Source organism: Ursus arctos, unplaced genomic scaffold (genome assembly GCF_023065955.2).
Source record: "Ursus arctos isolate Adak ecotype North America unplaced genomic scaffold, UrsArc2.0 scaffold_19, whole genome shotgun sequence".
Taxonomy (NCBI): domain Eukaryota; kingdom Metazoa; phylum Chordata; class Mammalia; order Carnivora; family Ursidae; genus Ursus; species Ursus arctos.
This window is the reverse complement of record NW_026622863.1, coordinates 49,986,004-50,013,131: the sequence shown is the minus strand read 5'-3', so window position 1 is coordinate 50,013,131 and position 27,128 is coordinate 49,986,004. Positions and strand designations below refer to the sequence as shown.

General features: G+C 53.6%; 2 protein-coding genes across 2 annotated transcripts in view; both read right to left on the bottom strand.

Annotated features, from left to right (window-relative positions):
- Positions 1–48: 48 nt before the first annotated feature.
- GRWD1 (glutamate rich WD repeat containing 1) lies at positions 49–6,258 on the bottom strand. The gene is made up of 7 exons (XM_026481920.4): positions 5,898–6,258; positions 5,576–5,693; positions 5,250–5,412; positions 3,086–3,299; positions 2,805–2,947; positions 2,440–2,637; positions 49–1,066 (listed from the first exon to the last, which is right to left on the bottom strand). The coding sequence occupies exons 1-7, from the start codon at positions 6,082–6,084 to the stop codon at positions 746–748; spliced, it is 1,344 nt and encodes a 447-aa protein (XP_026337705.2). The 5' UTR covers positions 6,085–6,258; the 3' UTR covers positions 49–745.
- Positions 6,259–8,203: 1,945 nt separating this feature from the next.
- The window catches only part of GRIN2D (glutamate ionotropic receptor NMDA type subunit 2D), a 30,748-nt gene continuing 11,823 nt past the window's right edge, over positions 8,204–27,128 (bottom strand). Inside the window, exons 7-12 of the mRNA XM_026481921.3 lie at positions 26,274–26,399; positions 25,849–26,078; positions 23,987–24,147; positions 10,140–10,327; positions 9,705–9,937; positions 8,204–9,535 (exon numbers count right to left, since the gene is read on the bottom strand). Coding sequence (XP_026337706.1) covers positions 8,204–9,535; positions 9,705–9,937; positions 10,140–10,327; positions 23,987–24,147; positions 25,849–26,078; positions 26,274–26,399 — 2,270 coding nt within the window. The remainder of the gene's footprint in view (positions 9,536–9,704; positions 9,938–10,139; positions 10,328–23,986; positions 24,148–25,848; positions 26,079–26,273; positions 26,400–27,128) is intronic.

Genomic DNA, 27,128 nt, shown 5'->3' with positions numbered 1-27,128 from the left:
GTTTCTTCACAGGGAAGCAGCCTGCAGATGAGTCCCACACACATCAGACCCCGTTCTCGTCCTTTACTGCCTCAGGAACCCCTGACCTTCCTCCCTGCACAGCGCCTGGCTTGGATGCGGGCGGGAGGGGAAGAAGACCCACACAACCCCCCACTGGGAAGTCCGGGCCAAACCCTGTTTGGCAGGAAGACAAAGGGCAACACCGGATTCTGCTGGAGGAACCCACGCCCCAACTTCGGTCCACCCACTGTAAAGTCCTCGAGTTCCCTGGGGGAGACCAGTGGCCACAACCGGGTCCCGGGACAGGGAGGTCAAAGGGTCAAGCCAGGTGCCAGAGCTCACAAAATATCCACAGCGACACCGGCCACACCAGGCCCACCTGGGAAACGGGCCAGCAGGTCCTCGCACAGGTGGGGGACGGGGCGGGGGGGGCAGCCTGGGCCAAACCAAGTCTTTCCACGGGAGGGGTCCCCGGCGTCAAACAGAGCCCTGTGGTTGGAAGGCTCCCTGGACCAAACCAAACAGTTGTACAGTCATGGGTCAAACCAGATCCTTTGGCAAGAGGGGTTCGTGACACCAAACAAAACATCAAACAGAATCCGTCGTGGCAGCTACGGGCCAAGCTAAGTCCTTCTATGGGAGGAGGGCTGGTCAGCAGAGCCGAAGGAGTCCCTAGCGGCGGAAGCAGCGTCGAGCTCGGTGGCTGAGGGAACGGCCAGGCCAGACCGGGGGGCGGCGGGCCTCCTCAGACGCTGATGGTGCGGAAGACGGTGAAGCCCGACAGCGCGGTGCTGACCAGGAGCCCGGGGCACTGCGGGTGCCAGTGCAGCTCCTTCAGGTCCGTCTCGCCCTGGTGCACAAACAGCAGCTGCTGGGGCAGGTCCGCCAGCCCGGGGTCGGCGGTCTCCGCGTCGCCCGCCTCGGGGTCGCGCTCCACGGCCAGGTCCCACTGTGTGATCTGGTTGTCTGCACCCGAGGCCGCGAAGACCCCGCTGTCCTGGGGGTGCCACTCGACCGAGGTCACGGGGGCCACGTGCTGCTTGAAGGTGGCCACTGGGGAGCCAGACTGCGGGAAGAAGGGAGGCCGGGGCTCTGAGCACCTCAGCCCGACTCCCCGGGGTGACCCAGGCCGAGCCCTCACCGCTCTCCGGCTGCAGGGTTCCACCAGGGCGCCACCTCTGGGGCCCCCACAGGCCCACGTTCTCAGAAAGGGACGGAGGGCCAAGTACAACTGGTGACAGGGGCCTAATATCCTAGGAGCTGCTGGGAACTGTGGTTTCACCTGCAAAGAAGCCCCTTCCAGCTCTAGATCATAAAATCCCCGCCGCTAGTCCCGCCTGGGCATGCCTCACTTTCCCTTCCTATAAGAAGGGGTGGTTCTCAGGGCCCCAGGGTGGCTCAGTTGGTTGAGTGCTGACTCTTGGTTTCAGCTCAGGTCATGATCTCAGGGTTATGGGATTGAGCCCTGCATGGGCGGGGCGGGGGGGGGGGTCCACGCTCAGCAGGGAGTCGGCTCGAGATTCTCTCCCCCCCTCCCTCTGCCCCTCCTCTCGCCCACGCGTGCACTCTCTCTCTCTCTCTAAATAAATAAATCTTAAAAAAAGGAGGGGATGGTTCTCAAACCTGCTGATTCTATGAACGCCTTAAAGAGGGCAGAAGCACAGCTCCCAGGCTCCAGAGGCAGCCGAGGAAAAGAAAAACAGCACTTTTACTACAGCGAAGGTGCTGCTGGGGACCGGAGTGTCTCTAAATTGGACAAGTGGTTCCAAAGTTCCAATCAACTTGGCCACGGAACCTAGCCATATACCTGTCTTGGGGGCTGGAACCCGTTTCTAGAAGCTTCCTCAGAGCTGACGCTAGAGAACTCATCATATCGGAGGGGAGAAAAGATTACATCATGGGGGTCCCGGGAAGGCACAGAGCCGTATTTAGTGATGGCTTTGGCCGGAGGGACGCCAGAGTTGCAATCCTCCTGCCCAGAGCCCTGCTCGGCTCTATGAAGTCAATTCTTAGCTGGGTGGTGACGTCACAGCTGCTCCTGTCCTTTCTGTACCTGTTTCCTCTCCTGTAATGAACGACGTGGGTTCCCACTCTCAGCTGATTCCACAAAGTTCGCTAACAAGAAGTCTACAACTCCAAGGTGCCTGAAGCACCGGCTGCAAAGCCAGCTGCCCGGCTCGCCAGCAGGCAGATGGGAGTTGGGAGTCTCAGCTGTCACTCGGCCTCTTGTCTGTCTCCTGCCACCTCTCCAGCTGGGGGAGCAAGCGACCCCACACCAGTCACAGCCTTCCTCCCGCTCGGCCCGCTTCCTCACCTGCACCCCGGCAGGGCTGGACCCCAACTCGCCGGGCCTTCCCAGCTCTGGCACAGACAAGCACCGGAGGAGGGAACCCGGTAAACCCCGGCGGCTGCTGGGGCAACGTCCGGCTGGGAAGATACCTTGAACTGCCGCAGGTCCCAAATCTTGAGGGCGCCGTCGTCCCCGCCGCTGAGCAGGAAGGGTTCCCGGCGGCTCCAGCTGATGACGTTGACATCGCCGTCGTGGGCGGCGGCGGTGGTGAGCATGCAGGCCTTGCTGGGGGCGGCCCGGATGTCCCAGATGCGAACGGAGGCATCCGCTGAGCAGGAGGCGAACACCTGGACGAGGCGGCGTCTGAGTGACCCCGGGGTGCCTGCCACCCCAACCCGGAGACCAGGGACGAGTGGTGGGCTGCCCTCTTCTTTAGTGTCCCCCTCTCTGGGACCCAGCCCCAGTCCCCGTCCCCCCCAAGACCCAGGAGCCCGGCGCCCCAGCCCGCCCTCACTGTGTCCTCCGTCGGGGACCACTGCAGGTCCTCCACAGAGCGCGTGTGGCCCACAAAGGGCCGCTGGTCCACGTGCCAGGAGCCGCCGTCCGTGGGCGTCCACAGGTGGATGTTCTTCTGACAGTCACCGGTCAGCAGGCGCCCTGGGAACGGGAGTCACGAAACCACCGGGCCCAGCTGGCCACAGCTCCCTCCTCTCCCTGCACTCTTAGCCCCCGCTCTTCCTACAGACCCTGCTCCCTCTCGCCCCCCACGACCTAGCGTGCACCCCCGGGACTCACCAGACACACGGGGGGACCAGTCAAGTGCAAAGCCCTCGCCCATGTGGCCAGCGAAGGCGAAGATGGGCTTCACACGGGCCTGCTCGTCCCGGAGGAAGGTCGCCAATGCCTGGGGGTCATCCACCGCCTGCAGAAGCCGCCGCAGCGCGAACACCTCCACCTGGCCCTTCTCTGACCATACGCCAGCCACCGGCTCCTCGCCCAGCCACGACACCTGCAGGGGGACGGAGAACGGAGAGGGACGTGGGAGGGACAGGAGGCTCAGGGTGGTGACCACCGCTCCCAGCATCGCTGAGAACCAGAACTGCAGTTTCTCAGGACTCCTACCGCCCCAGGGCTGGGACTCCGGCTCCCAGAAGCCTTTGTAGGGACGGAATCACAGCCTGTAAGACCAGCATGGTACCTGGGACAACCTTCCACACTGTGTAGGGGAAGCGATGTGAGACGGAAAACGCCTTCCAGACCCCCAGGAACGGAGGCTGTAACTCCACTAACCCTTGGGAGGGGGTTCAGACTACCAGTGTCTGCGACCCTCTAAATGTTGGTGGGTCACAGGCCTCCGTCCTTTGGTCCCTCTGCCCTTAACGACTGTTCGCCAGGAGATCCCATTCGGCCTCAAGGTTTCCAGTAGCCCCTAGCCCTGACCTCTCTCCTCAACTCGACTCCTATGACACCGAGTGTTCAAACACGACCAAAGCCAGGCTCCTACTTGCCATCAGCAACTTCCTCCTCCCTGGGGCTCCCCGCCTCAGGCCCCAAACTGTGGGACACATGGACTTGTCTTTTCCTCCTCACACCCACCCTGAGCTGGCTACACTCAAAACACACCACTTCCAACTCTTCTCAACCTCTACCGTCAGCATTCCCGCTACCCCTGTCATCCTCGCCCTTGAATTATGGCCTCCCTGCAGTCTGTTCTCAATACAGCGGACAGAGGAATCTCTTTAAAACACAAGTCAGATTCTGGGGCGCCTGAGTGGCTCAGTCGCTTGAGCGTCTGACTGTTGATTTCGGCGCAGGTCATGATCTCAGGGTCCTGGGATCAAGCCCTATGTTGGACTCCATGCTGGGCGTGGAGCCTGCTTAAGAGTCTCTCTCTCCCTCTCTCAAAAACAAAAAAAAACAACAAAAAAACAAACCCCACAAGTCAGATCCCATTTGCCCTCTGCTCTAAACCCTCCAATGGAAACCCTCCAATTTCTCCCCAGGTAAAAGCCAAGTCAGCCTACAAGCCCCACATAATCCATCACCTCCCACCCCCTAAATGCTGTCACTCTCTCCTTCGTCCATCTCCTCTAGTAAATGCATTGGTCTCTCTGCCTTCCCCTGAACCTCCTCAGACATGCCACGTTTGTCCCAGGGCCTTTGCACTTGCCTTTCCTCTGCCTATCAACCCTTTCCCAACAGAGATCTTTGGCTCATTCCCTGTGGCTGTCTGTTCAAATGGCACCTCATCATAATACTTCCCCGACGGTACTATTTAAAATAGCAAATCCACTCTAGGAACATCCTAATTCCCTTCCCTTACTTTGACTCTTCTCCACAACACCCGGCCCCTCTGGATCCACGCACATTTACCCAGTTCTTGCTTGTTCCCTTCCCCGCTAGCACGTAAGTTTCACAAAACCAGAAACCTGTTGCTCTCTGTTAAATCTCCAAGGCACAGAACAGTGCCTGAAACATGGCAACCCCTGCATGGGAACACACAGCAAGGGCTGTGGGCCAAGCACTGCCCTGAATGCTGTTCACACATCATCTCATTTTAATCCACACATCAGCCTGCTCTGAAGGCGCTATAAACTCAGCAGCGCAAAAGTGACCCCACAGCCCAGGACGGTTCTTGAGCAGTAACAGAAAACACACATCGCTACACTACAACCAAGTGCTGTCTCTAGACACCCAAAATAACTGCACGTTATTCCACTTCACTCTCCTGTCAGCTCCTCTGGCAAGCTTTGCAATTTTCACCAAGAGGAAAGAACGCAAAAAACAGCCCCCTATTGCTTCTAGCACACTGTGACAATGATGACAATAGCTAAGACATGTGTAAACGAATATATAAAAATCATGTGCCAGGTAGTTTTCTAAAAGCTGAAAGGCACTGACAAGGGGGTTGTGGGGGGAGGTCAGAGAATGTAGAGAAGGCTCCTGGGACTGTATCTACCCGGACTCGGTTGATGCCACCATAGTGGGGCACCATAGCCAGCTCCAGCTGAGGCTTCCGCTCTTCTTCATCCTCTTCATCTTCCTCCTCTTCCTCCTCCTCACTGCCCTCCGATGGCGGGGGCTTTGTCCCATGCAGATTATGCATCCGAAGCATCATCAGTCTGGGGGAAAGTGTGGGGTGAGTGAGGCACTGGATGCCAGGATCCTTAGGAAGGAGGGAGGAGAGAAGCTGGAAACCCTGACTTCTAGGTCCTGGTGCGGGTGGGGGGGGGGGGCTGGGGGCTCAGATTCCTGGTCTTGGATAAAACCTCAGGTCTCACTCACCTGTTGCTCTGGGCGCTCTCGGCTTGGGTCCCAGCACACAGGTAAAGTGTAAGAGGAAGCTCTGTCCGGTTGTCTCCCAGGTGATCCCGGACTATGTCGAAGCTAAGACAGGGGGCTCCTGAGGATAGAAGAAGGGGTTGGAAAATTAGGATGGGACAGAGATCTCAGCCCCCTCGCGTGTGATGTTTTCACCCATCTTAGACACCAGTCTTCTCTCTCAGAGTGCCTCGTAAGTTAAAGACTCAGGACTAGCCCCTATCAGGACTCAGGATTCCTGTCCCCTCCTAACTCAGGACCCAGGAGTCCTGGTGCCCAGCCCTACCAGTCTGCGCTCGGTGGTACAGCACGTAGGCCTCCTCGTCCATGACCAGCTCCTCTCCTTCGCGCAGCGGCGGTCCGCGGCCGGGCAGGTAGACCTGGGCCCGGCCTTCGGTCCCTGCGTCGCTGGACTCGGCCTCCATGGGTTCCCCGGTTTCACACGTGCGCCGCCTTCCCTTGCGCGCCGCCATCTTCGAACCCTCTCACCGCGGGCGCGATGTAAGGACGTCACTTCCGGGTTGCGTTTTCCTCCTTCGGAGATCCGCCCGGCTGGACGGTTGCCTTGGAAACCTCCCAGCTCACCAATTTGAGAGGGCGGTGGGGAGAGGGTGAAGGAGAGCTCAGGTAACGGCGTCCCAGCCTAGCGACCGAGGCCTGCGGGTACGGAGAAACTACACCCTTCGCGTGACTTTGCGGCGCTTTTCCGCAGAGCAGCGGCAAGGCCTCCTGGGAGTTGTAGTTCTGTACAAGGCCAGTTTTCTCCTTCTACTGGAGGAGTCCCGACTCCATCTTCCACCTTTGACTCTTATTGCTTCCTTTCCGCTACATTATTCATTTATGCAAATAAGAGTTCTTACTGCAAGTAGACTGGGTTTTTGCTCCCTGAGGACCCATAAAGCCCGTTTCCTTTTTCCTCCTTGTTATGATGGCTATAATTCACTTCAAAATGCTTTAGTGTAGACAGGATGATATGTGTAAGTTAGTCGGTCGAATCAACCCTCTTGGGGCAGTCAATTGCCTAACCAGGCGTTCACATTGCAGCTATGGTCAGCGAGCACTTAATCAGAAAGTCAGCCCCCTGGAGACCACTATTACAAGTGCTTCGGCTCTCTTTATCGCTCATCAGCACCAGAGGTTTGGCTAATTGGTATAATGAAATGCTGGAAATAGATTCTCACTGGTGAGATTAACGGCATTCAAGATAGGTGCATTGGCTAGGATATACTAGACTCTTCCCTCGCTTGCAAGAACAGGATATGAAGAATCTAGCAAACCGCTTGCTTGCAGCCATAGGAATGGGACTCTAGACTTAATCCTAAAATGTTTTGATCCTGGATCTTTGTTGAGTTCGCTGTTCCTCCTTCTTTCTAGGTCTCTGTCCGCCCTCACTCCTTCTCATTCCTTCTCTTCTTAGGATCTTTTCTCACAGCTTCCTTCTGGGTCTTTGTCTCCCACCTCCCTCCAGGGTCAGTGTTCTCAATATCATTTTTCTTTCTGCCCTCTCTTCCTCTGTGGGACTTTTCTGTTTCTGTTTCCTCCAGAGAAGTTTGAGGGTGGCTGAGACAAGCACGGATCTCACACTTGGACTGAGGAGGCATAAAAACATGGTTTATTCCAAACACTGCAATGTGTAACAGGAGAGTGGGAGGGGAGGTTGGTGGTGGGTGTGGAGTCCCAGACTGTCCCCTCCACAACCCAGCTCCAGACCCGGCTGGAGATCTAGGAAGAAGAGGCTTTGGGGGGGGGGGTCTGCAGGTCATCATGGGAGGGTCACAAATAAGGGCTGGATTTGGTGAGGCTGTGGTTGGTGGGACATGGGGCTGGTAGTGAGGTGCGACAGGGTGGGAAGTTGTGGCCCAACGTTGGTTGGGATCAACGCTGGGGCAGCGGGAGGCCGGGCTTCCGTTGGGAGTGTCCTAGGTCAAAATAAGGAAAAGCGACAGAGGGTGGAAAAGGAGGAGGGCGTGTCAAGGTTTGACGTCAAGGGTCACAGTCTGGTCGGGGTACAGTCTGGGATTCGGGTCACAGTTTGGGGTCGGGGGTCACAGTCTGGGGTCGGATGACCATTTTTAGGGGTCGGAAGTCACAGTCTGGGGTCAGGGGTTTCTGTGTGGCGGGGCCAAGGTCTGGGGTCACAGTTTGGCGAACGCGTCTCACAGTTTTGAGTCCCAATGGATGAAAGGTTAAAAACGGGCTTCCCCGGAGGCGTGGCTGGGGCCGGGGAGCTGCACAGTGATGAGGGGGCCACGGCCCCGGGCGTGGGGGTGGGATGCGGGCGTGGCGTGACTCCCCACCTCCCGCCCCATCTGGTGACGTTAAAAAGCCCTTGTCGGGTTAAAAAAAAAACAAAACAAAACTCCAGTGGGCTCCGAGACCCCCACCTTTCAGGCTGGGTGAGATTTGGGGGGACCGAATCCCTTTCGGCTCGCGGTGCCCCCAAAGCGAGGGGGCGCAGGACGCTGCTCCAGGCGGGGTCCGGCCAGGTCCATTTTTTTCCTTCCCAACCCACGCGGGTCCTGTTCATTGCGCGTGCCCCCTCGGGCCGTGGCCTGCGCTGACCGAGGGGGCGCTGGGGCCCCCGGGGCCGCGTCATACCTCCGACTCGAGGCTGGAAAAGTGCGCCGAGCCCCTGCGGGTACCCAGGTCCCCGCCCCGGTGTCTCCGGTGGGGCGCGGCGGGCAGCGGCGGCCCCCAGTGCGCGGCGTGCGGGCACCGGCGCGCGTGGCGGGAGGGCCCGGTGAGCCTGCGCGTGGGGGCGGCGCGGGGGCACGAGCTGAGGTCCTCGAGCGAGCGCGAGGTGGGCGCCGGCGGCGGGAGGTCCCAGCCCCCCGCAGCGCGCCGGTGCCGGTGGTGGTGCGGTGCGGCGGCGGCGGGCGCGCGGTGCGAGGCCCGCGGGCGGTGAGGATGCGGCCGCGGACACCCGCAGCGGGCTCGGCGCCGGGGCGGGGGTCCCGCGGCCCAGGGCGGGGGCGGCGGCGCCCACCAGCCGCCGTCCAGGCCGTCGTGCGAGCAGCTGAGATGGCGCGGCGGCGGCAGCAGCTCCAGGCTGGCGCAGTGACGGCAGTGCCAGGCGGCCGGACCGCTGCGCGGGGGCAGGTAGTCCCAGCTGCCGGCGCGCCAGCCCCCGAGCTTGTCGACCGACCAGTAGCGGCCGGGCGGCGGCCCGAGGCGCTCAGCGTACGGGTAGGGGAAGTCGGCGAACCACCAGGGCTCCAGGCCGCCCAGCGACGCGCCGCCCAGGCTCTCCGAGTCCTCCGAGTCAGACGGCGACGGCTCGAGGTCCAGGTAGGGGCATGGTGGCGGCGCGGCGCGGCACGGGGGAGGCGGGGCCTGTGCCCCGCCGCCTGCGCCCCCGGGGCCCCCCGCGCCGCCGGCGCCGGGCCCCAGCAGGGGCTGGCTCTCGGGGTCGGAGCGCGGCCAGCGCGCGGGCGCCGGCGGGCTCTCGTCCTCGAAGGCCAGGCGGCAGAGCGGCGGCCCGACGGCTGTGGCAGCGGCGGCGGGGGGTGCGGGCGGCGACGGGAAGCCGGGGAAGGCGCCAGAAGGGGGCTCGGCCGGCTCCTTGTCGCGCACGATGGCGAAGTAAGAGGGCGGCGGCTTCTGCGGCGGCTGCGCGGCCGGCGGGGACAGCGGACGCCCGGCTGCGCCTCGGGGCGCTGCGCGCGCTTCGCCCACGCCCAGGCCCTGCGGCTCGATGGGGCCGTAGTAGCGGTGGAAGCCGTCGGCCAGGCCCGCGGCCCCCGGGGGCCCCGCACCTTTGGCGCGACGCCAGCGGTCCACCGCTGCGCGCTCGCGGGGCACGAAAGGCGCGGGGCCGGGCGCGGGCCGCGCCGCCGGGTACGCGGGGCTGGGCAGTGGCTGCGGCGGCGGCGGGGGCTTGGCCGGCGGCGGGGCGGCCTCCGCGCTGCAGCAGCTGTACATGCCCTGCAGGGGCCGCGAGAGAAGCAGGGTCAGCGCGCGGTGCCCGGGACCGCCGGCCTTGCCTCCGTCCCTCCCACCTCTTGCGCACCTCGACCCAAGTCTCTTGCACTTGTAGGCATCCCCGCCGGCCTTCCCCCATTTCCGCCCTTCTGCCTCCCTGTCTCCCCCCTACCCTGGAGAAGGCCAGGAGGAAGTCCATGCGGTGGGTGGGCCCCAGGCAGTGCCGCAGGCGCCAGTACACCAGGTGCTCCCAGGCGAAGACGAGCAGGGAGAGGCCCATGGCCACCAGGAGCATGTAGAAGACCCCCGCCATGTTGTCGATGTCCAGCTTACTGCTCATCACCTCGATTTTGTCATTGTGGCAGATCCCAGAGAGCCACAGCCGCTCCAGCATCTCGATCTCATCTGGAGAAAGGGGGCGCGGGGCTGTCATAGGTTACCTTCCACAGCACGGTCGGAGGATCATTTTCAATGATTTAGGAGTCTAGCCTCCAGCCCCCTCTTTCCTCAGACCCTAGTGTCCCGATCCTCAGCCCATCCCTCGCCCAGGACCCAGGGCTCTGGTCCCTCACGCCCCACCCCCGAGGCATCCCGATGTGCAGCGCACCATCCCCCAGGAACTGCAGCAGCGCCAGGTCGATGGGCCGCTTCCAGCGGGAGCCCTTGTGCAGGGCGATGCCATAGCCCGTTGTGGCAAAGACCTTGCCTGAGCCGATGGTGACGAGCTTGCAGCCCTCATCCTTGCGGGCCATGTAGTTGAGCACAGCTGCATCATAGATGAAGGCATCCAGCTTCCTGGGGGCAGGGGGGCATGAAAGACAGCGTCAGTCCCACCCAGATGCGCTCATGGCCCAACCCGGAACCCCCCTCACCCCTAACCTCCAGTTGCTCCAAATCCTGACCGGTGGTGAACTCTTGAGCAAGTCACTGAACCTCTTGGTGCCTCGGTTTCGATCTGTAAAGTGGGGATAACAGCAATACCTCCCTTCCGGGTCGTGGCAAAGGTAAGACGGTGCTTGGTGCCAAGAAAGTGCTGGAGACATGTTAGCTGTGATTGGTTAAGTTCACTCTTCGCGGAAGCCCTCCCCAGAAGGTTCTGCATACTCTTCTATTTTACAGGGGAGGACTGAGGCTCAGAAAGGGGACTCATACGCAGGGTAATAATGCTAACGATCACTTATATCGTGCGAGGCGCTGTTCCAGCTACTGTAATAACTCATTCAACCCTCTCAACGTTCCTGTGAGGTAGAAACCGTTATCTCCATCATTCAGATGGGAAATGCAGGCCCAGACATGCATCTTACTGTGCTTGGGTTCTCCCACTAGACCCTAATTTCTAAACCTTGATGGAAAGACAAGCAGGGAGATAGAATGAGTGCTCACAGACGGATACATTGTGGCTCACGCCACGGGTCACTTCCTTCACACCTAGTTCTGTGATTATATGATTAATCTCAGCCTCTCCCATTAGACTGTGAGCTCCACTCGAGCAGGATCCAGCTAGGACACATTCCACACTGTGACCCAGCACACTTCCTGGCGCATGCAAGGTGGTTGTAAATATTTGTGGAATAAGTGAATCAATGAATAAATAAATCCGCGGTGGGGAACACTGGATAACTATTCTATGAGACAAGATACATGCCTATGATCCGACATGATGTCCAGGGTGTATTCATGAGGAAAAAAAAAAAAAAAAGAGTCCCAGAATCCCATATAGAGCATAACTCCACATTAATTTTTTTTAAATGATGCATTTTTGTGGGGTACAATTTTGGTCATCTCAACTGCAGATACCAGACCAGTTCTTAGAGGGAGGTACCCGTCTTGCCCAGCATTGTCCAAAAGAACGCTCTGCAGTGATGGGAGCCCAACATGGCGGCCTCCAATGAGCCCCAGGGATGGAACTTTCAATCTGATTTAATTTTAATTAATTTAAATTTAAATAGCATTGAACAGAGCAGGTCTGAGGAAAACAAGACGGATCAAGCCGTGTGGCTGGACACTGGGTCGTGGAGAAGGCAAAGGAGTTTTGGAGCTGTTTGCCTATCTGTGCATGTAAATGCCTCTGGGACCCCAAATCTTCAGTAAAGCCCTGTCCACGCTCTCACACATGAGGACATAAATGCCTTGTTGCATTTATGCAACATGACTGGTTGCAGAGAAATGAAGGAAAAGGACAGAATTAGTCCATGGTCCCCAAATGGGGAGACAGTCCACACTGAGTGGACTGCAGCCGAAGCAAAAACCTGGGGGGTGGGGCAGAGAATTTGAGGATCTGGAGAAGGAGCAGGACTTGGGGAGGCCAGTCAGCATCCCACAGTTGGAGAATGGGGTTTGAATTAATTTTATGGGGCTCCTACCAGGCCGGGAGATCCCAGCTGACATCTGGAGATTATATCTCTATATCTATCTATCTATCTATCTATCTATCTATCTATGTAGATGAAGAAAAATACCACAACTGCCTTCGGGCACCGCTGCCTTGTAGGCAAACTGTAATTTCTCTCTGGGTTTCTCTTTGTTTGGGAAAATGCCCCTGGGAGAGAAAGGTGACTCTCTTCCCTGGTTTAAGTGGAAAGAGCGGGGGGTTTCCAGAGTCAGGCTGAAGAGGAGGGATGGAGGGGCTGAGGACTAGGATAAAACGGAAGGAGGGTGTCCAAGAGGTCCTTGAGGGGCACGAGGGAGAGGTGTGCGGGGTAGGGGGAGACACCTGGGGGCACTGCAGACAGAGCCAAAAACCAAGGCTTTCCAGTGGTGGGAGGTTTGAGGGGCTTTCAGGAAGAGGGGATCTAAAGAGCCTTCACTTCTAATCCTTTGCTCAGTCCTTATGCAATGTAATGCCTACCTCCCTTCCCCCACCCCTACTCCCTATCTCCTGCCATTGCCCCCAAACCTCTGCTGAGACTCAGCCACGTTCCACAGCCTTTGTTTAGGCTTCGGTTTGGGAAAAATTAAAAACCCCAGCATCTTTGTTGGGAGTCTTTGCTTTCCTGTTTCCTCCTGCCCTGTCGCCACAGGGATCTTAACATTTGAGTCAGCTTCCGGTCCCTCTGCTGCTCATTATCCTCCCCTAGCTCCCAACTTCACTTGGTCACTGGAGTTACCTTGATGACAAGGCCCTACAGCACCAAACACCCCTGGATCCCTCCTACTCCTCTGCCGTCATCTTCCGCCCATACCTTCCTTGCTCACCCTGCTCCGGCCACCCTGGCCCTCATGCGCAGTTCCCGGATGGCTCCAACACCCTCCTGCCTCAGGGCCTTTGCACTGACTGTTCCCTCTGCTGGACCATTCTTCCAGATAGCCACCTGGCTCTGTCCTTCACTTCCTTCAAGTGTTTGCTTAAAAGACAGCTTCCTGAGCACCTTATTTAATACTGCAACCCGTAGCCTCCTCCCCAGGTCTCCCAAATTCACTCACCCGGCCGTATTTTTGTCCATAGCACGTATCCCCTTGTAACTATTATACGTTCTTGATTATTAGGTTTATTGTCCATCTCCTCCCACTGGGATTTAAATTCCGCAAGGGGAACAGGTCTTGTCTGTCTGGTTCACTGCTGTATCCACAGGGTCTAGAACCGCACCTGGCATACAACAAGTGTTTCATAAAGTAGAGCTTGATGAATGAATTCAGGCTTGTGCGAGATGGGCATTCCGCGGGCCAGGCATGGAGCTGGGAGGCAAGACTTCATTCATATGGAAGAGATGCCAAGAGGTTTTTCTCCAGGGAAAAAGCAAGGCGAGAACAACGTGTGCCCTCAGTCAGGAATGCATAAAAAGGTGTGTATGCACACATAGTGTAAGTGATGGGAGAGAAATTTAAAAAAATAATAATAGGGGGCGCCTGGGTGGCGCAGTCGTTAAGCGTCTGCCTTCGGCTCAGGGCGTGATCCTGGCATTCTGGGATCGAGCCCCACATCGGGCTCCTCCACTTGGAGCCTGCTTCTTCCTCTCCCACTCCCCTGCTGTGTTCCCTCTCTTGCTGGCTGTCTCTCTGTCACATAAATAAATAAAATCTTTAAAAAAATAATAATAATAATCCTTACTTTACGGAAAGGGGACTTGAGGTTTCCTCTTTTGCCCTTCCTGTGTGAGTGACAAATTAAACATCTCTCACCAGATGGGCTTCCACAAATGGCTGGGAGGAGAAGCAATGTTTCTGTATTTCTTCTTAAGAGATGTATTTCCTTTCTCTTCTTGTGAGCCTGTTTGCCCTCTGTGGTAGGGTGAGACCACATTTGGGATGTGAGCCAGCCAAAAGCATGCGAGGCTGCCAATTCTCTCGTACCCCTCTGTAAGGATGGAATTTTCTAGTGCTGTCCATGGTGGTAACCACTAGCCACACAGAGCTATTTGAACTTGAATTTTTAATTAAAATTTAGAAATTCAAAAAAATTTAAAAATTCAGTTCGTTAGTCACACCAACCGCATTTCAGACCATCAGGAACTTGTGGCTACCACATTGGACTGCACAGATCTAGAACATTCTCTCATTGCAGAGAGGGCTACTGGAGACCGATGTTCTAGGAACACACATGTGTCTGTCTCCCAGACTGGAATGGACGGTCCAAGAGAGCAAGACTTGGGTTTGTTCACTGCTGTATCCTCAGTGCCTAGCCCAGTGCCTGGTGCAAGAAAATCGTAATAAATACTTATTGGATGAATGAAAGAATGTCTTTTTTTTTTTTTAGGTTTATTTACTTATTTAAGTAATCTACACCTAACATGGGACTCAAACTCATGACCCTGAGATCAAGAGTCAGATGCTCTCTCAACTGAGCCAGCCAGGCGCCCCTGAACGAATGTCTTTTAACTTTCATATCACTAAGGGTTACTTTGTCAGGGGGATCATGATTCAGTATTTGTTTTCCTTGTTCCTCTGTATATTAAAAACATTACATATATAATATATGATACATGTACACATACATGTATAATACATATGTATTATAGACCTATATATGACTAAGATAAAAGACGAAAGATAAGACAAAGATAAAATACAAAAAAATACTGACATTGGGAATTCCACAACAAAAATGGTCCAGACAGATCACCTATGGTGAAGTTCAGTCAACAAGCCTGCACATGTAATCACAGCCCCCCCCCCCCCCACTTCCAGAGTTTTGGACTTCCACTCCCAAACATGAAGAGACTACTGAGGATTTCTAGACCTCAGTAAAGTCTCAGTAAGAAAGATAGAAACGAAACCAACAAATGGGAAGAGGGGGCTTGGAGGAAACAGATTATGCAGAGAGGAAAAAGTGCAAAAAACCCTACAACTACCAATATCATCAGAGAAACAAGACAAGGTATTCAACTTTGAACTCTGAATAGCATATCAGGATATATATAGGATATAGGATACTATCAAATAATACCATAACATTTACAAAATACTATGAAAATTCAGAGATCAGAAAAAGAGTTCTTAGCAGGGTGCCTGGCCGGCTCAGTCGGAAGAACATGTGACTCTTGATCTCAGGGTCGTGAGTTCAAGTCCTGTGTTGGGTGTAAAGATTACTTAAAAAAAAAAACCTTAAAAAAAAAAAGAGTTCTTAGAAATTGAAAATATACTAGCAGAAATGAAAAGCTTAAGAAAAGAGTGGAAGATAAGGTTAAGAAAAACTCTCAGGGGCGCCTGGGTGGCACAGCGCCTGCCTTCGGCTCAGGGCGTGATCCCGGCGTTCTGGGATCGGGCCCCACATCAGGCTCCTCTGCTGGGAGCCTGCTTCTTCCTCTCCCACTCCCCCTGCTTGTGTTCCCTCTCGCTGAGTGTCTCTATCTCTGTCAAATAAATAAATAAAATCTTTAAAAAAAGAAAAAAAAAGAAAAAAGAAAAGCTCTCAGGAAGTAGGGAAGACAGATAAAGAGATGGAAAAATAAGAGAGGATAAAAGAAAGAGCCAGTTCAGGAAGCCCAATATCAAATTAATAAGAGTTCTAAAAAGAAAGGATGAGAGTTACAGAGAGAAATGGAGAGAAGGGGGAAATCATAATTGAAAGAAATCAAGGAAGTTCCCCAGAATGAATGCCGTGAGGGTACAACTGAAAGATCCAGTAATGAAAATAAATGAAGATGTTGCTGAGAAATGTCAGCACACTAAGCACAGGGAAAAGAAAAACAGGTGACACACAGGCTTATGGATCAGAATGACTCTGGAATTTTAAGACTAATACTGGAAATTAGAAGACAACAGAATGAAGCCTTCAAAATTCTAAAGAAAATGATCTCCAGCCCAGAATTTTATACCCATCCAGAAGGCCTATCAAGACTAAAGATGTTTTCAGATACGCAGTGTCTCTAAAATTTTACACTCCCCCCCACCATGTGCTTTTTGTCAGGAGGCTCAAAGGAACACAAGAGAAAAACCCAGGAAGAGTGAGAATTAGGATATGACAGGAACCAAACCAGGGGCAGGTGAAGGGATTGAGATGGTAGCTATTCAGCAGACTGGAGCAGGCCAGAGGCCCAAGAGAAAAACTTCTTCAATATGATGAAAGTAATAGAGTACCTGAGGCGAATGAATATGTGAAGAAACGATTCATATAGTTAACAGCGAATTTTGAATTAACAAAGAAAACTCAGCCGCTAGGCAACTGAAAAAAAAAAAAAAGACAATTATTAACTCCAGGAAAAACAAAGAATCGTGTGGGAGAGGAAAGTAATCACGGTTTACTACTTGTGGCAGCTGTGGGAGCATTTACACAGTCATAACATGTAAACACTGCATATTCATCTAGCCAGAACCACAGTGTGGGAGGCTGGAGTAATTTAAATAAGAGTATGAGTATGTGTCTTCCATAGTAAGCAGTGAATGGAAAATACCTAAAATTGGAAGATCAAGAGGTAGCCACACAAACACGGTATTTAGACACAGGGACACAAATAGCAAGATGATACAATAAATAAGGTAAAAGCAGATTCCTCTGGGGTGGGGGAAATGGAGGGGTAAGCAGATGGAAGACCGTGGGTTTTCATTTAAAAAAAAAAAAAACTTGTATTTGACTTTCCCAACTATGTGGCTGTATAACTCTGATAAAAATAGAACTAAAAGTTAGGGGAAAAAATGTAAAAAGGAATACTGGGGAGAAAAAGAATTCAGCAGAAGCAGAAAATCAGAGCAAGAGGTGACAGTGAGAAAGCATGGTATCCTTTGTGAATCCAAGAGGATGCTGGGGAGGGGCGCAAAGAGGATAATTCTGGAATTTTCACCACCCACCTGAGGCAATATAGTGTAGTGGTTTAGGGGCCCGGCTCAGAATCCGATAGCCAGAGTTCAAATCCCAGCTCTGCCACTCAGTAGCTGTGGGATCTGGCTGTGCCTCAATTTCCTCATCTATAAAATGGGAATGAGAATATTCACCTCTGAAGTATTATGGTTTGAACTGCCTCTCCCAACAATTGTATACTGAGGTCCTACCTTCGTTGGAGATAGGGTCTTTACAGAGGTAATCAAGTTAAAATAAGGTAATTAGGGTGCGCCCTCATCCACTAAGACAGGTGTCCTTACAAAAAGGGGGAATTTGGACACAGAGACGCATAAATGGGAGACAGTGGGGAAGATGCCCATCGCAAGCCAACGAGAGTTCCTTCCCTTGCCCTGAGAAGGAACCCGGAGGACTTCTAGCCTCCAGGTCCATGAGGCAACAAATTTACAGTAGCCCCAGAAAACAAATAATGAACTAATTAAATGAGTTAGAGCAGAACTTGCTATATAATAAACACTAGAGTAAATTAAAAAGATACGGGAATGATCCAAGCCTTGGCAAGGATAGGAGACGCGTGGAACTTTGTACTGCTGGCGTGTAAGTTGGCACGACCGCTTTGGAAGGTGTCTGGCAGCATCTTTTGAAGCCAAGCCTCTATCTCCCTATGATCCTGCCGTTCTGCCCATGGGGATTTACCCAAGAAAAATGAATGTGGACGTCCCCCAAGACTTGTACAAGAATGTTCACAGTAGAGCATTCATAATGGCCAAACACTGGTAACAGTCCACATGTTCACCGACAGGAGAACGGACAGAATTCTGGTATATTCGTAGAGCAGTGTGCTAATGGGGTACAGCGAAGAACGAACCCGGTAAAAGCAGCCAGACACAAAAGCTGCTACCTACACTGTTTGATTCTGTCCACGTGATACTCAGAACCAGGCAACACTGATTTGCGGTGATCATCTGCGGTGACTGGTGGGACAGACGGGAACTGGAGATGGTCCACGCCCGTCCACGTGATACTCAGAACCAGGCAACACTGATTTGCGGCAATCATCTGCGGTGACTGGTGGGACAGAGGGGAACTGGAAATGGTCCACGCCCTAATCTGGTCATACGAACATATCTGCATGTTATATAGACAATCGATGAGCTTCACACTTAAATGTGCATTTACAACAAACAAGACACAGATGAAGCCTCAAGCAATTTTTACTTCCTAAGGGCGGGGGTTGTGGCTGACCTTTGGATGGAAAAAAAAAAAAAACTATCTATCTATCTATCTATCTATCTATCTATCTCCAACGTTCTCTGAAGTCAGGGGCGGGAGAGATTTGAATTCATTATTTGCGATGGGGCTGCTCTCTAAAACTCAGGAACCAAGTGGATTCGGGACATGGGGTCCCCCCGAGTGTCTGAATTTTTGCTCTCTGAAGGTGAGAAAATAGACCGAGAAGGTGACGCACACCTTTGGAAGTACAGAGGAAGACAATTCCCTGCCTCCCAAGGAAGAGCGTGTCCTGCTCGTGTAGTAGGGGTGGGTGGGCAGAGCCTGGGGAAGCTGCCCTGCTTTGCAGAACAGAGGGAGAAGTTCTGGAATTCCCAGGGGCCTTCTTGGAGGGAGGGGCTGAGGACAAACCGGAAGAAGAGGGAAGGGGGAGAGATGAGTCAGCTGGTTGCCTGGGGAGGGTACTCTGGGGGTGAGCAAGCAAGTGAAAAAGTCCCAGGGGGCTGGGGGTGGGGGCCAGGGCTGTTCCTAATGTTCATTAGGAAAATTTGCATATACCTGATGTAGACCCAGCTGCCCAATAGGGTAGCTACACACCACGTGGCTATGCCGAGCACTTGAATGCGGTGAGTCTGAAGAGATGTGCTGAGTGTACAATGCACACCCGACTTCGTACTGGGGGGGGGGTATGTAAAAGGTCTCAACCATTTTTATACTGATTACATGTTGCAATAATATTCTGGATACACTGGGTTAAGTAAAATGCACTGTTAAAATTAATTTCACCCGCTTCTTTTCACGTCTTTTAACGTGGCCACTAAAAAACTTGGGAATCGCGCTGCAGCGTGCGCTGCGTTCCGGCGGACAGCGGCTCCCCAGGCTCACTCCCAGTCCCAGCACTGGGCACTCAGGTCTGAGCCCAGCGGAGAGGCTTTTATGGGGATTAAGGGAGGGGTGGGCTTCGATTCTGGTTAATAGCTGTGGGGCTGGGAAGACACACTGGGGGCCAGTGAGATGCTCCAGAAAGCGAATTAGATGCGGCAAAGAGGAGCCTGAAGCCAGAGTGAGCCTGAGAAGCACAGGGATTTGCAGACTTCTTGGGAGGGGAGTTTGGAGGCAATGTTATAGCGAGCCTCAGGGGCAGGGAGACCCTGTATGACATCTGGGGGTGGGGCAAGCAAAGAAGATCAGGAAGGGGAAGAAGTCCAAGTAAGAGAAGAAGAGGAGGAGGAAGATGATACGAAGGAGGAAACGAAGGGAAAAGAAGGAAGGGAAGAAAAAGGAACAACAAAAGAGCTAAAAAGAGGGGCGCCTGGGTAGCGCAGTCGTTAAGCGTCTGCCTTGGGCTCAGGGCGTGATCCTGGCATTCTGGGATCGAGCCCCACATCAGGCTCCTCTGCTAGGAGCCTGCTTCTTCCTCTCCCACTCCCCCTGCTTGTGTTCCCTCTCTCGCTGGCTGTGTCTATCTCTGTCAAATAAATAAATAAAATCTTAAAAAAAAAAAAAAAAAGAGCTAAAAAGAGGCTCTGGCTGGCTCAGTCGGAAGAGCCGACGACTCTTGATCTGGGGGTTGTGAGTTCCAGCCCCAAGCTGGATGTAAAGATTAAAAATAAATAAATAAACTTTTTTAAAAAAGGAAGTAAAAAGACAGAGTTCTGGATTGACGCTGTCCACAATGGCAGCCACTAGTCAGGTGTGGCTCTTGGGCCCTTGGAGCGGGAGAGTCCAAACTGAGATGTGCTGTGAGTATAACATACTACAAACACAAACAAAAAAACCCCCAAAACCAAAACCAAAACCCCAACTCATTAATTTTTCTATTACATATCGAAATCATATATTGCAGATATTGGGGTAAACACAATATGTCAATAAGATTAATATCACCTGTTTCTTTGAGTGTGGCCAATAGAAAATTTTAAATTACATATATGGCTCCCCAGCTTGCTCTAGGAAAAAAAAAAAAAAAGGCTGGAGGAAACTCCTGGAATCATGAACAACGGATAAGGAGGGTAGGGGTTGAGAGCTTCTCTTTTTACCTTATTATTTTTAACAACAAGGAAGTGTTATGCAAGTAAAACCGCTACAGACAGGTTAAAAGACATTTGCGGGAAGGGAAACTTTGCTCCAGAGGTTTGGGAATGTGAAGGTGAAGGGCGCCAGGCACAGAGAAAGGGGGTGTCCTCCAGGAGGGGTAGCCCTGGGGAGGGGGCAAAGGGGTCCAGGCTGGCAGCTGAAGAAGGCCAGTGGAAGAGGGGTGTTCTGGAAAGGAGCACAAGACTTTGTTTGCCCATCAGTCCCAACAGGTTCATCTTTGAGAACCTGCGTGGTGTAGGGGCGTGGCAGCCCAGAATCCATGTGACCAGGCCCCGCCCCGCCCGCCGCTGATTGGCCCCAGCATGGACACCTCACTCCTGGGGGACCAACTGGATTCTCTCTAGCGGGGATGTGAAATTGAACCCAGGCGTGCCCGAGCTCGAGCTCACACTGGACCCCGGAGCTGAAAGGCTGCAAGGAAGCTGGGGGCCATAGGACATCCCTGGCTATAGCTGAAGCCAAGATAATGTGCACAGAGACAGAGATGACAGCCAGTGGCCCCTGAGAGGAAGAGACAGCGAAGCAAGAAAGGAACGTTGGCTCCTGATGTTTCATTTCCCAGAGCCGCTTTGTAACCCGGTGGGATTGTTGACGCCCTATTGTGCAGGCAAAAATTTAAGTCTCAGAAGCTCAATTCGCTGGCCCAGGGCCCTCAGCAAGAAGTAGCTCCCATCCCAACCCCGGACCATCCAGTTTAAAAATCTGTTGTTAAACACCCCCAGGATTCTGCTGGGAACGCCCGGGCCACGGGGGACACCAGCACCCCCACATTCTATGGGAAGATCTGGACAAGTGGTCTTTAGAGAAAAGAATAGATGGATGGATGGATGGATGGATGGACAATTTAAAAACTGGTTTTTCCTGTTCTGTGCTGTGTCCTAGCACCCCTGCCCAGGATTCTCCAAACTCAGTACCCACCTTGGACCTCTGGCAAGGGAGTGCTGCTCTGGACCCCGTGTTCTTGAGGACTCTCCCCACTCTCCCCCCCATTCCCAGAGGAGTCCCTGGGGCCACGAAGTTGTGCCCACCCAGATTCCAAGCCTGGGTTGGAGATCATGCTCTGGGAACCTGGGGTAGGTAGAATAATGGTTCCCCAAAGATATCCACACCCTAATACCTGGAACCCATGAATATTGTTATCTTACACTGGAAAAGAGACTTTGCAGATGTGAATAAATGAAGGATCTCGAGACGGGGAGATTAGCCTGGATTCTATGGGTGGACCCAATGTCATCACAAGGTCCTTTCAAGAGCAAGGGGGGAGGGTCAGTCAGAGAAGAAGCTTTGACAATACCAGCAGAGTTTCAAGGATCCAGGGCCATGAGCCAAGGAATGCGGGCAGCCTTGAGAAGCTGCGAGAAGCAAGGAGACAGATTCAGGTGGGAGGTCAAGGAATCAGGTGCTCTCATGGAAGGCAGAATTCTGAACTTGAACTCGTTTAGCCTTTCTGTTTGTTAAGGTCTATTCACCGAGGCAGGAGGACCCAATGTAGTGAATGGTCGGCTAGCATGATCAATAACGTTTCAATAGTTCGACATAAGGTATGCGAGCCTCCTTGAGTGCTCTTCTGCAAGCGTTCGCGATCGGGCTGCTCCAAGTCTTGGTTGAAAAAGAAAAGCCTGTGACTCAAAATGCCTCGAGTTCATGGTGCTTTAAGGGGGAGGGTAGAATAGAAAGGGGCAGTTCTCTGCAGGAGGTGAAGTGGGCCAGAGAGAAAAAAAGAGGTGACTAACGAGAAGGGGCCGACGTCCTCAGTATCTGAAATGAGATGTCTGCAGGGAAAGAAGGCACAGAGAGGACACAGGGAGAGACGGAGACGAGAGACCCTGTGACCCCCAGAAGTCGAGAGAGAGGAAGTAGGGCCCTGGGGAAGGGAAAGAGGCAAGAGAGAGGCTGCCTGGTGGAAGTAGAGCCCCGGAGAAGGAAAAGAGGCAAGAGAGAGGCTGCCTGGAAGCTGCCATTGTCTACAACGGAGTCTGGAAGGCTAACACACTCAATTTCCCAGCTTCCTCTGCAACTGGGAGTGACCATCCAACACGCACTGAAATGCCACAAGTTCCTCAGAAAGGCATACTTTCCCCCAATAAAAAGGCAAGGCCTTGCCAGGAGGAAATCCTCCACTGTTTCACTCTTCCTCCTCCTTCTTGCCTGGAACCAAGATATGCCCCACGGCGGGGCAGCAGCCATCTTGTGACCATGAGGCAATCACAATGAGCAAGAAGGTCTATGCGCCAAGGTTAGCAGAACGAATACATGGAAAGAGCTTTGATCATTGATGGTATCTTTGAGCTATCATGCCGGCCTTGGACTTGTTACTGAAAGAGAAAAAGAAACTTCTGTCTAAGTACTCCTTAGGATCCAGGCAACTTACCTCTTTTATTGACTATTGGTATCCAGTGCAGGAACTGTGCCTGGCACAGAGTTGGTGCTCTTTAAAACATTTAAAGAGGAATGAAGGACATTCATGTTCCCACAAAGCCTAGGTTTCTTTTCTGCTACTGGTTCTGAGAGCCTCCCGGGCATCGCGATGCTTACCCAACCATCTTCCTTCCTTACAGGTCGATTGGGTTTCTTTTCTTGCAGCTCAATAATTCCAATCAAGACAGAGGGGTAAAAAGGAGTGGCTACTTGGGGAAGGCGATCCAGAGGACATGAGAGCCTCCACACCGGTCCCACTGATACCTGTCCATCCATTCTCCACTTGGCAGCCAGAGGGGGCATTTGAAAACAGAAATCAGATCACACCCCTCCCCTACTTAAAATCTCCCCTCCTTGTGGCTTCTTACTGCCCTTTGAAGAAAACCCAGCCCTGACCTCAGCCTCAGGGCGCACACCCATGTCCTATTCTCATCTCCCCTCTAACGTCAGCTCTGTGCCCTTCGGCCACATTGGCCTTCTTGCCGTTCCTCCAGTCATCCAGGACCACTCCTACCTCAGGCCGTTTGCACACCCTCTTTCCTCTGCCTGCCAGGCTCTGCCTCCACAAGCCCACGTGGCTAGCTGGCCCTCACCTCCCTCAGGGCTCTGCTCCAGTCACCTCCGAAAGGCCCACCCTGAACACCTTGGTGAATATAGCCCAGCTCAGTCAGGCCCTGGCTCACCGCCACTTTCTGGATCACGGTGATTCTTCCATTTGCACGTTTCTTATTCACGTCCCACCTCTGGACCCTAAGCTCCCTTGAAAGCAGGGACTCTGGTCTGTTTGTTCACTGCCTGGCATAGACTAGGCGCTAAGAAAATAAATGCGTGTTGAGTGATGAAATCAAGGAGGGACAGGGAGAGAGTTCCTGTGCTCAGCTTTGTCCCCCGGTCTGTACTTTGGAGCCGGAACTTCACTTTACCCCCACGATTTGGGAAACTGACGTTAAAAAAAAAAAAAAACAAAACAAAACAAAACACCCCAAACCAAAAAACAACCTCATCCAAGTATCCATTCCAGTGAGTTCAGATCTAATGATCTAATGAAAATAATAGTAGAGCTACAAACACCCACAGCGAGCCAGCACCGCTACACCGAATAATATATATACGAACCAATAATAACAGTTACACTAATTCTTACAACAACCTTATGAGGTGGGTCCTTTTGCTATCTGCATTTTACAGAGGGCGAAACGAAGGCTCAGAGTGGTGGAGTAACTTGCCCAAGGTCACACAGCCACGAAGAGCCAGAGCCAGGATTTGAACCCTGGCAGTCCGGCTCCGGAATCTATAACTCCTGGCTCTCTGAAGACACATCACGAGGACCCTGGGTCTGGAAGGGGGGGGGGGGTTTCCCTCCCACCCGCAATGACCTATGTCTGCCTTCCAAGCCGACCTCCGAGGCTGAGGAGTGGCCCCTGGCTCTCTCCTCCGAGCGTCCGCAGGGCCCCCAGCGGCCCCCCCCCCCCCCCCCAGCCCGAGTCTGCGCTGACCCTGCCTTGAGCTGAGTGAGCGCTTCCTCTACGCGGGGCTGGTTGTAGCGCACCATATAGCTGTGCATGTCGGGGTAGTTGCTGCGGATGTTCTTCTCCGTGGACCCGTTGGGCACCGTCCCAAACTTCAGGGGCGGGTACTGCTCCTGGGGCCGCTGGAACTGGGGCAGAATGGGAAGTTATTAGGGCGCCCCCCTGGGGCCGTCTGGGTCAAGAATAGCCTTGACCCAGATGCTCTGTTCTGGGGGACACCTGCCACCTGGCAGGTGCCCCAGCCCAGAAGCGTTTCTCCGACGTGCTCACCGCGACCCTTTTCTACTCCCCCCTCCCCAGCAGATCCACGTGCAGACAGCCACACCTGTGCGTGCAGACAAGTACACCAGACATACGGACATGCGGTTGGGAGCAACACTGAAATATTTAACACCCGGCAATCAGAAAAGTCACTGGCTATAGCGTTCCAGAAGGGTTGCAGTGGCCGCTGAGGGACCAGGCGTTAACCCTTAACTTGCTGGATCATGGGAGGTCCCAGGTGGGGGCTGGAGGCAATTGCTATTTACCAATCCATTCAGAAATAGTTCACTCTTATTTATTTATTTTTTTTTAAGAGAGAGAGAGAGAGAACTCGTGCACATGCAAGACTGGGGGGTGGGTGTGTGTAGGGGGCAGAGGGAAAGAGAGAATCCTAAACAGCCTCCAGGCTCAGCGTGAGCCCAACGCGGGGCTCGATCTCACAACTCTGAGAACATGACCTGAGCCAAAAACCAAGAGTCAGACGCCCAGGCGCCCCAAAAGTTGACTCTTTTAACAACAGACAGAGCTATACCGGCGTGTGCTGGCTCAATGTCAAGTGTGTATATGATTGAAACAAAGATGCAGACATATTTTCTATTCTATTCCATTTAAAAAAATGCTCATTGGGGCGCCTGGGTGGCACAGCGGTTAAGCGTCTGCCTTCGGCTCAGGGCGTGATCCTGGCGTTCTGGGATCGAGCCCCACATCAGGCTCCTCTGCTATGAGCCTGCTTCTTCCTCTCCCACTCCCCCTGCTTGTGTTCCCTCTCTCGCTGGCTGTCTCTATCTCTGTCGAATAAATGAATAAAATCTTAAAAAAAAAATGCTTGTTGCAGTCCACTGAACTGATTTCTCAACCTTCTAATAGGTCATGATACCCAGTTAACCACTTTAGTCTCGAAGTGTGCTGTGCAAACCACCCGTCCCCAAACAGTGATCTGTGATGAGGTAAGTACAGAAATCGAGAGAATGAGCACTTAGAGCAATTTTTTAAAAAAGATTTTAAAAATTTGTTTATTTTTAAAGTAAACTTTACACCCAATGTGGGACTCGAACTTATGACCCCGAGATCAAGAGTCACATGTTCTACCAACTGAGCCAGCCAGGCGCCGCACATTTGGAGCAATTTGACAGAATAATTTTGTCTGTCGAAACTACATAAAAATCTGGGTTTGAATTGTGCATGTCTTGGTTTTCAATTTTAAGTTTCTTTTCTCGTAATTCATTTCTATTGTATTTTACAAAAGCATTGATCGCCACTGGACAAAATTCAGAGATGAGCCCTTCATCACACTTGAGAGAAGCACTCGTCTAAAATATCCCATTTGGCACTACTGCCCCCCAGGACATTTGGGGTCACTCTCTTTTCCCGGAATATTTAAACAGTTCATTGTGAAACAGAACCTTTCTCTTCCAGAACATTCTATTCTACCATTTTGGAACTCTACCACAGTTCTTTCCCTGGGAAAAGACCCCTGGGAATCCTTTTCTGACCTCCCATGTGCCAATTTCTGGCCTGACCTCCAACCCCAGCCAGCTCCCCACCTCCCCGAACACACACACACACACCTTTCGATCGCTGAGTCCAGACACGGTGTCCACGTACTCCTCCTGGATCATGAAGGCGGCCAGGTTGGCTGTGTAGCTGGCGAGGAAGATGACGGCGAAGAAGGCCCACACCAGCACCATGATTTTGCTGGTGGTCCCCCGGGGGTTCTCCACGGGCACGGAGTTATTGAACACCAGGGCCCAGAGCAGCCAGATGGATTTCCCAATGGTGAAGGTTGAGCCGCCAGGCCCTGCAGGGGGCCAGGAGGGGGACATGGACCCCAAATCCCTTCTACTCCATGAGGGAGCAGAAAGAACTACGATTCCCAGCAGCCCCCAAGGCCTCTGGTGTCTCCAGAGGCCACTGCTCTACCCCAGGGTCTGTTGGGAAATGTAGTTCTATCTGTGGTCCGGGTGCTCTGAGGTGATGGAGGAAGGGGACTCACGCTTGCCCGTGGCCAAGCTGCGGTTGTAGCCGACGGGACTGAGGTACTCGAAGATGAAAACGGTGACGGCGACCACAGTGAGGCACATGACGAACATCATCACCCACACGGCAGGGCTGTAGGGCTCTGGGGGCAAGGGGGTGCGGGGTCACGGCTTGGCCAAGCAAAGGACTGGGGGGGGGGTCACAGGCATGTGAACATGGTGCATCGCGGACTGGACCTTGTCCTACTCTGTCCCCGTCCCAGGCTCCACATCTCAGGAACAGACCCCTGGGAGACAGTCTCTCTCAAAGACAGCCAACTCAACCATTTCTGTGGGTTCAGTCACCAGATATATCCTAAATGTTTCCTGAGCCCCAGACCCGAGTCTCCACCTGGCCACTCACCATGTTCCACACTGAGGCCAGCACCGACGCCCAGGCTCCCCATCCTGAGAGCCCCACCTTCCATCTAATCACAGTTCAACCCCCCCATTTGCCAGCCTCACCCCCTCCTTCCTTCCCTCTCCCTCACCAGCCACAGCCTGTCCCCCCACCCCTGCCCCCCACCTCGGCCTTTCTCCCATTCTCTCAGCCAATGGGCTCAGGCCTCATCCTCTCCCCTGGACCATCGCCACCCCCGCGCTTCTGCACCCAGAGGTGACCTGGCCTCTCCCCTGCTCACAGCCTCCTGTGGCTCCCCAGCGCCTCCATGACAAAGTCACTGCCCTCCGCCTTGCTTCCGCCCTCCTCCCTGGCCTGATCACTCTCTCAACAACCCACTGCTTTAACCAGCCAGAACTCACAGCTCCAGAATGAGCCTCACCCTCTCTGCCTTGTTTCCACCGCTCCCCTACCAGGGGCACCACCCTAACCC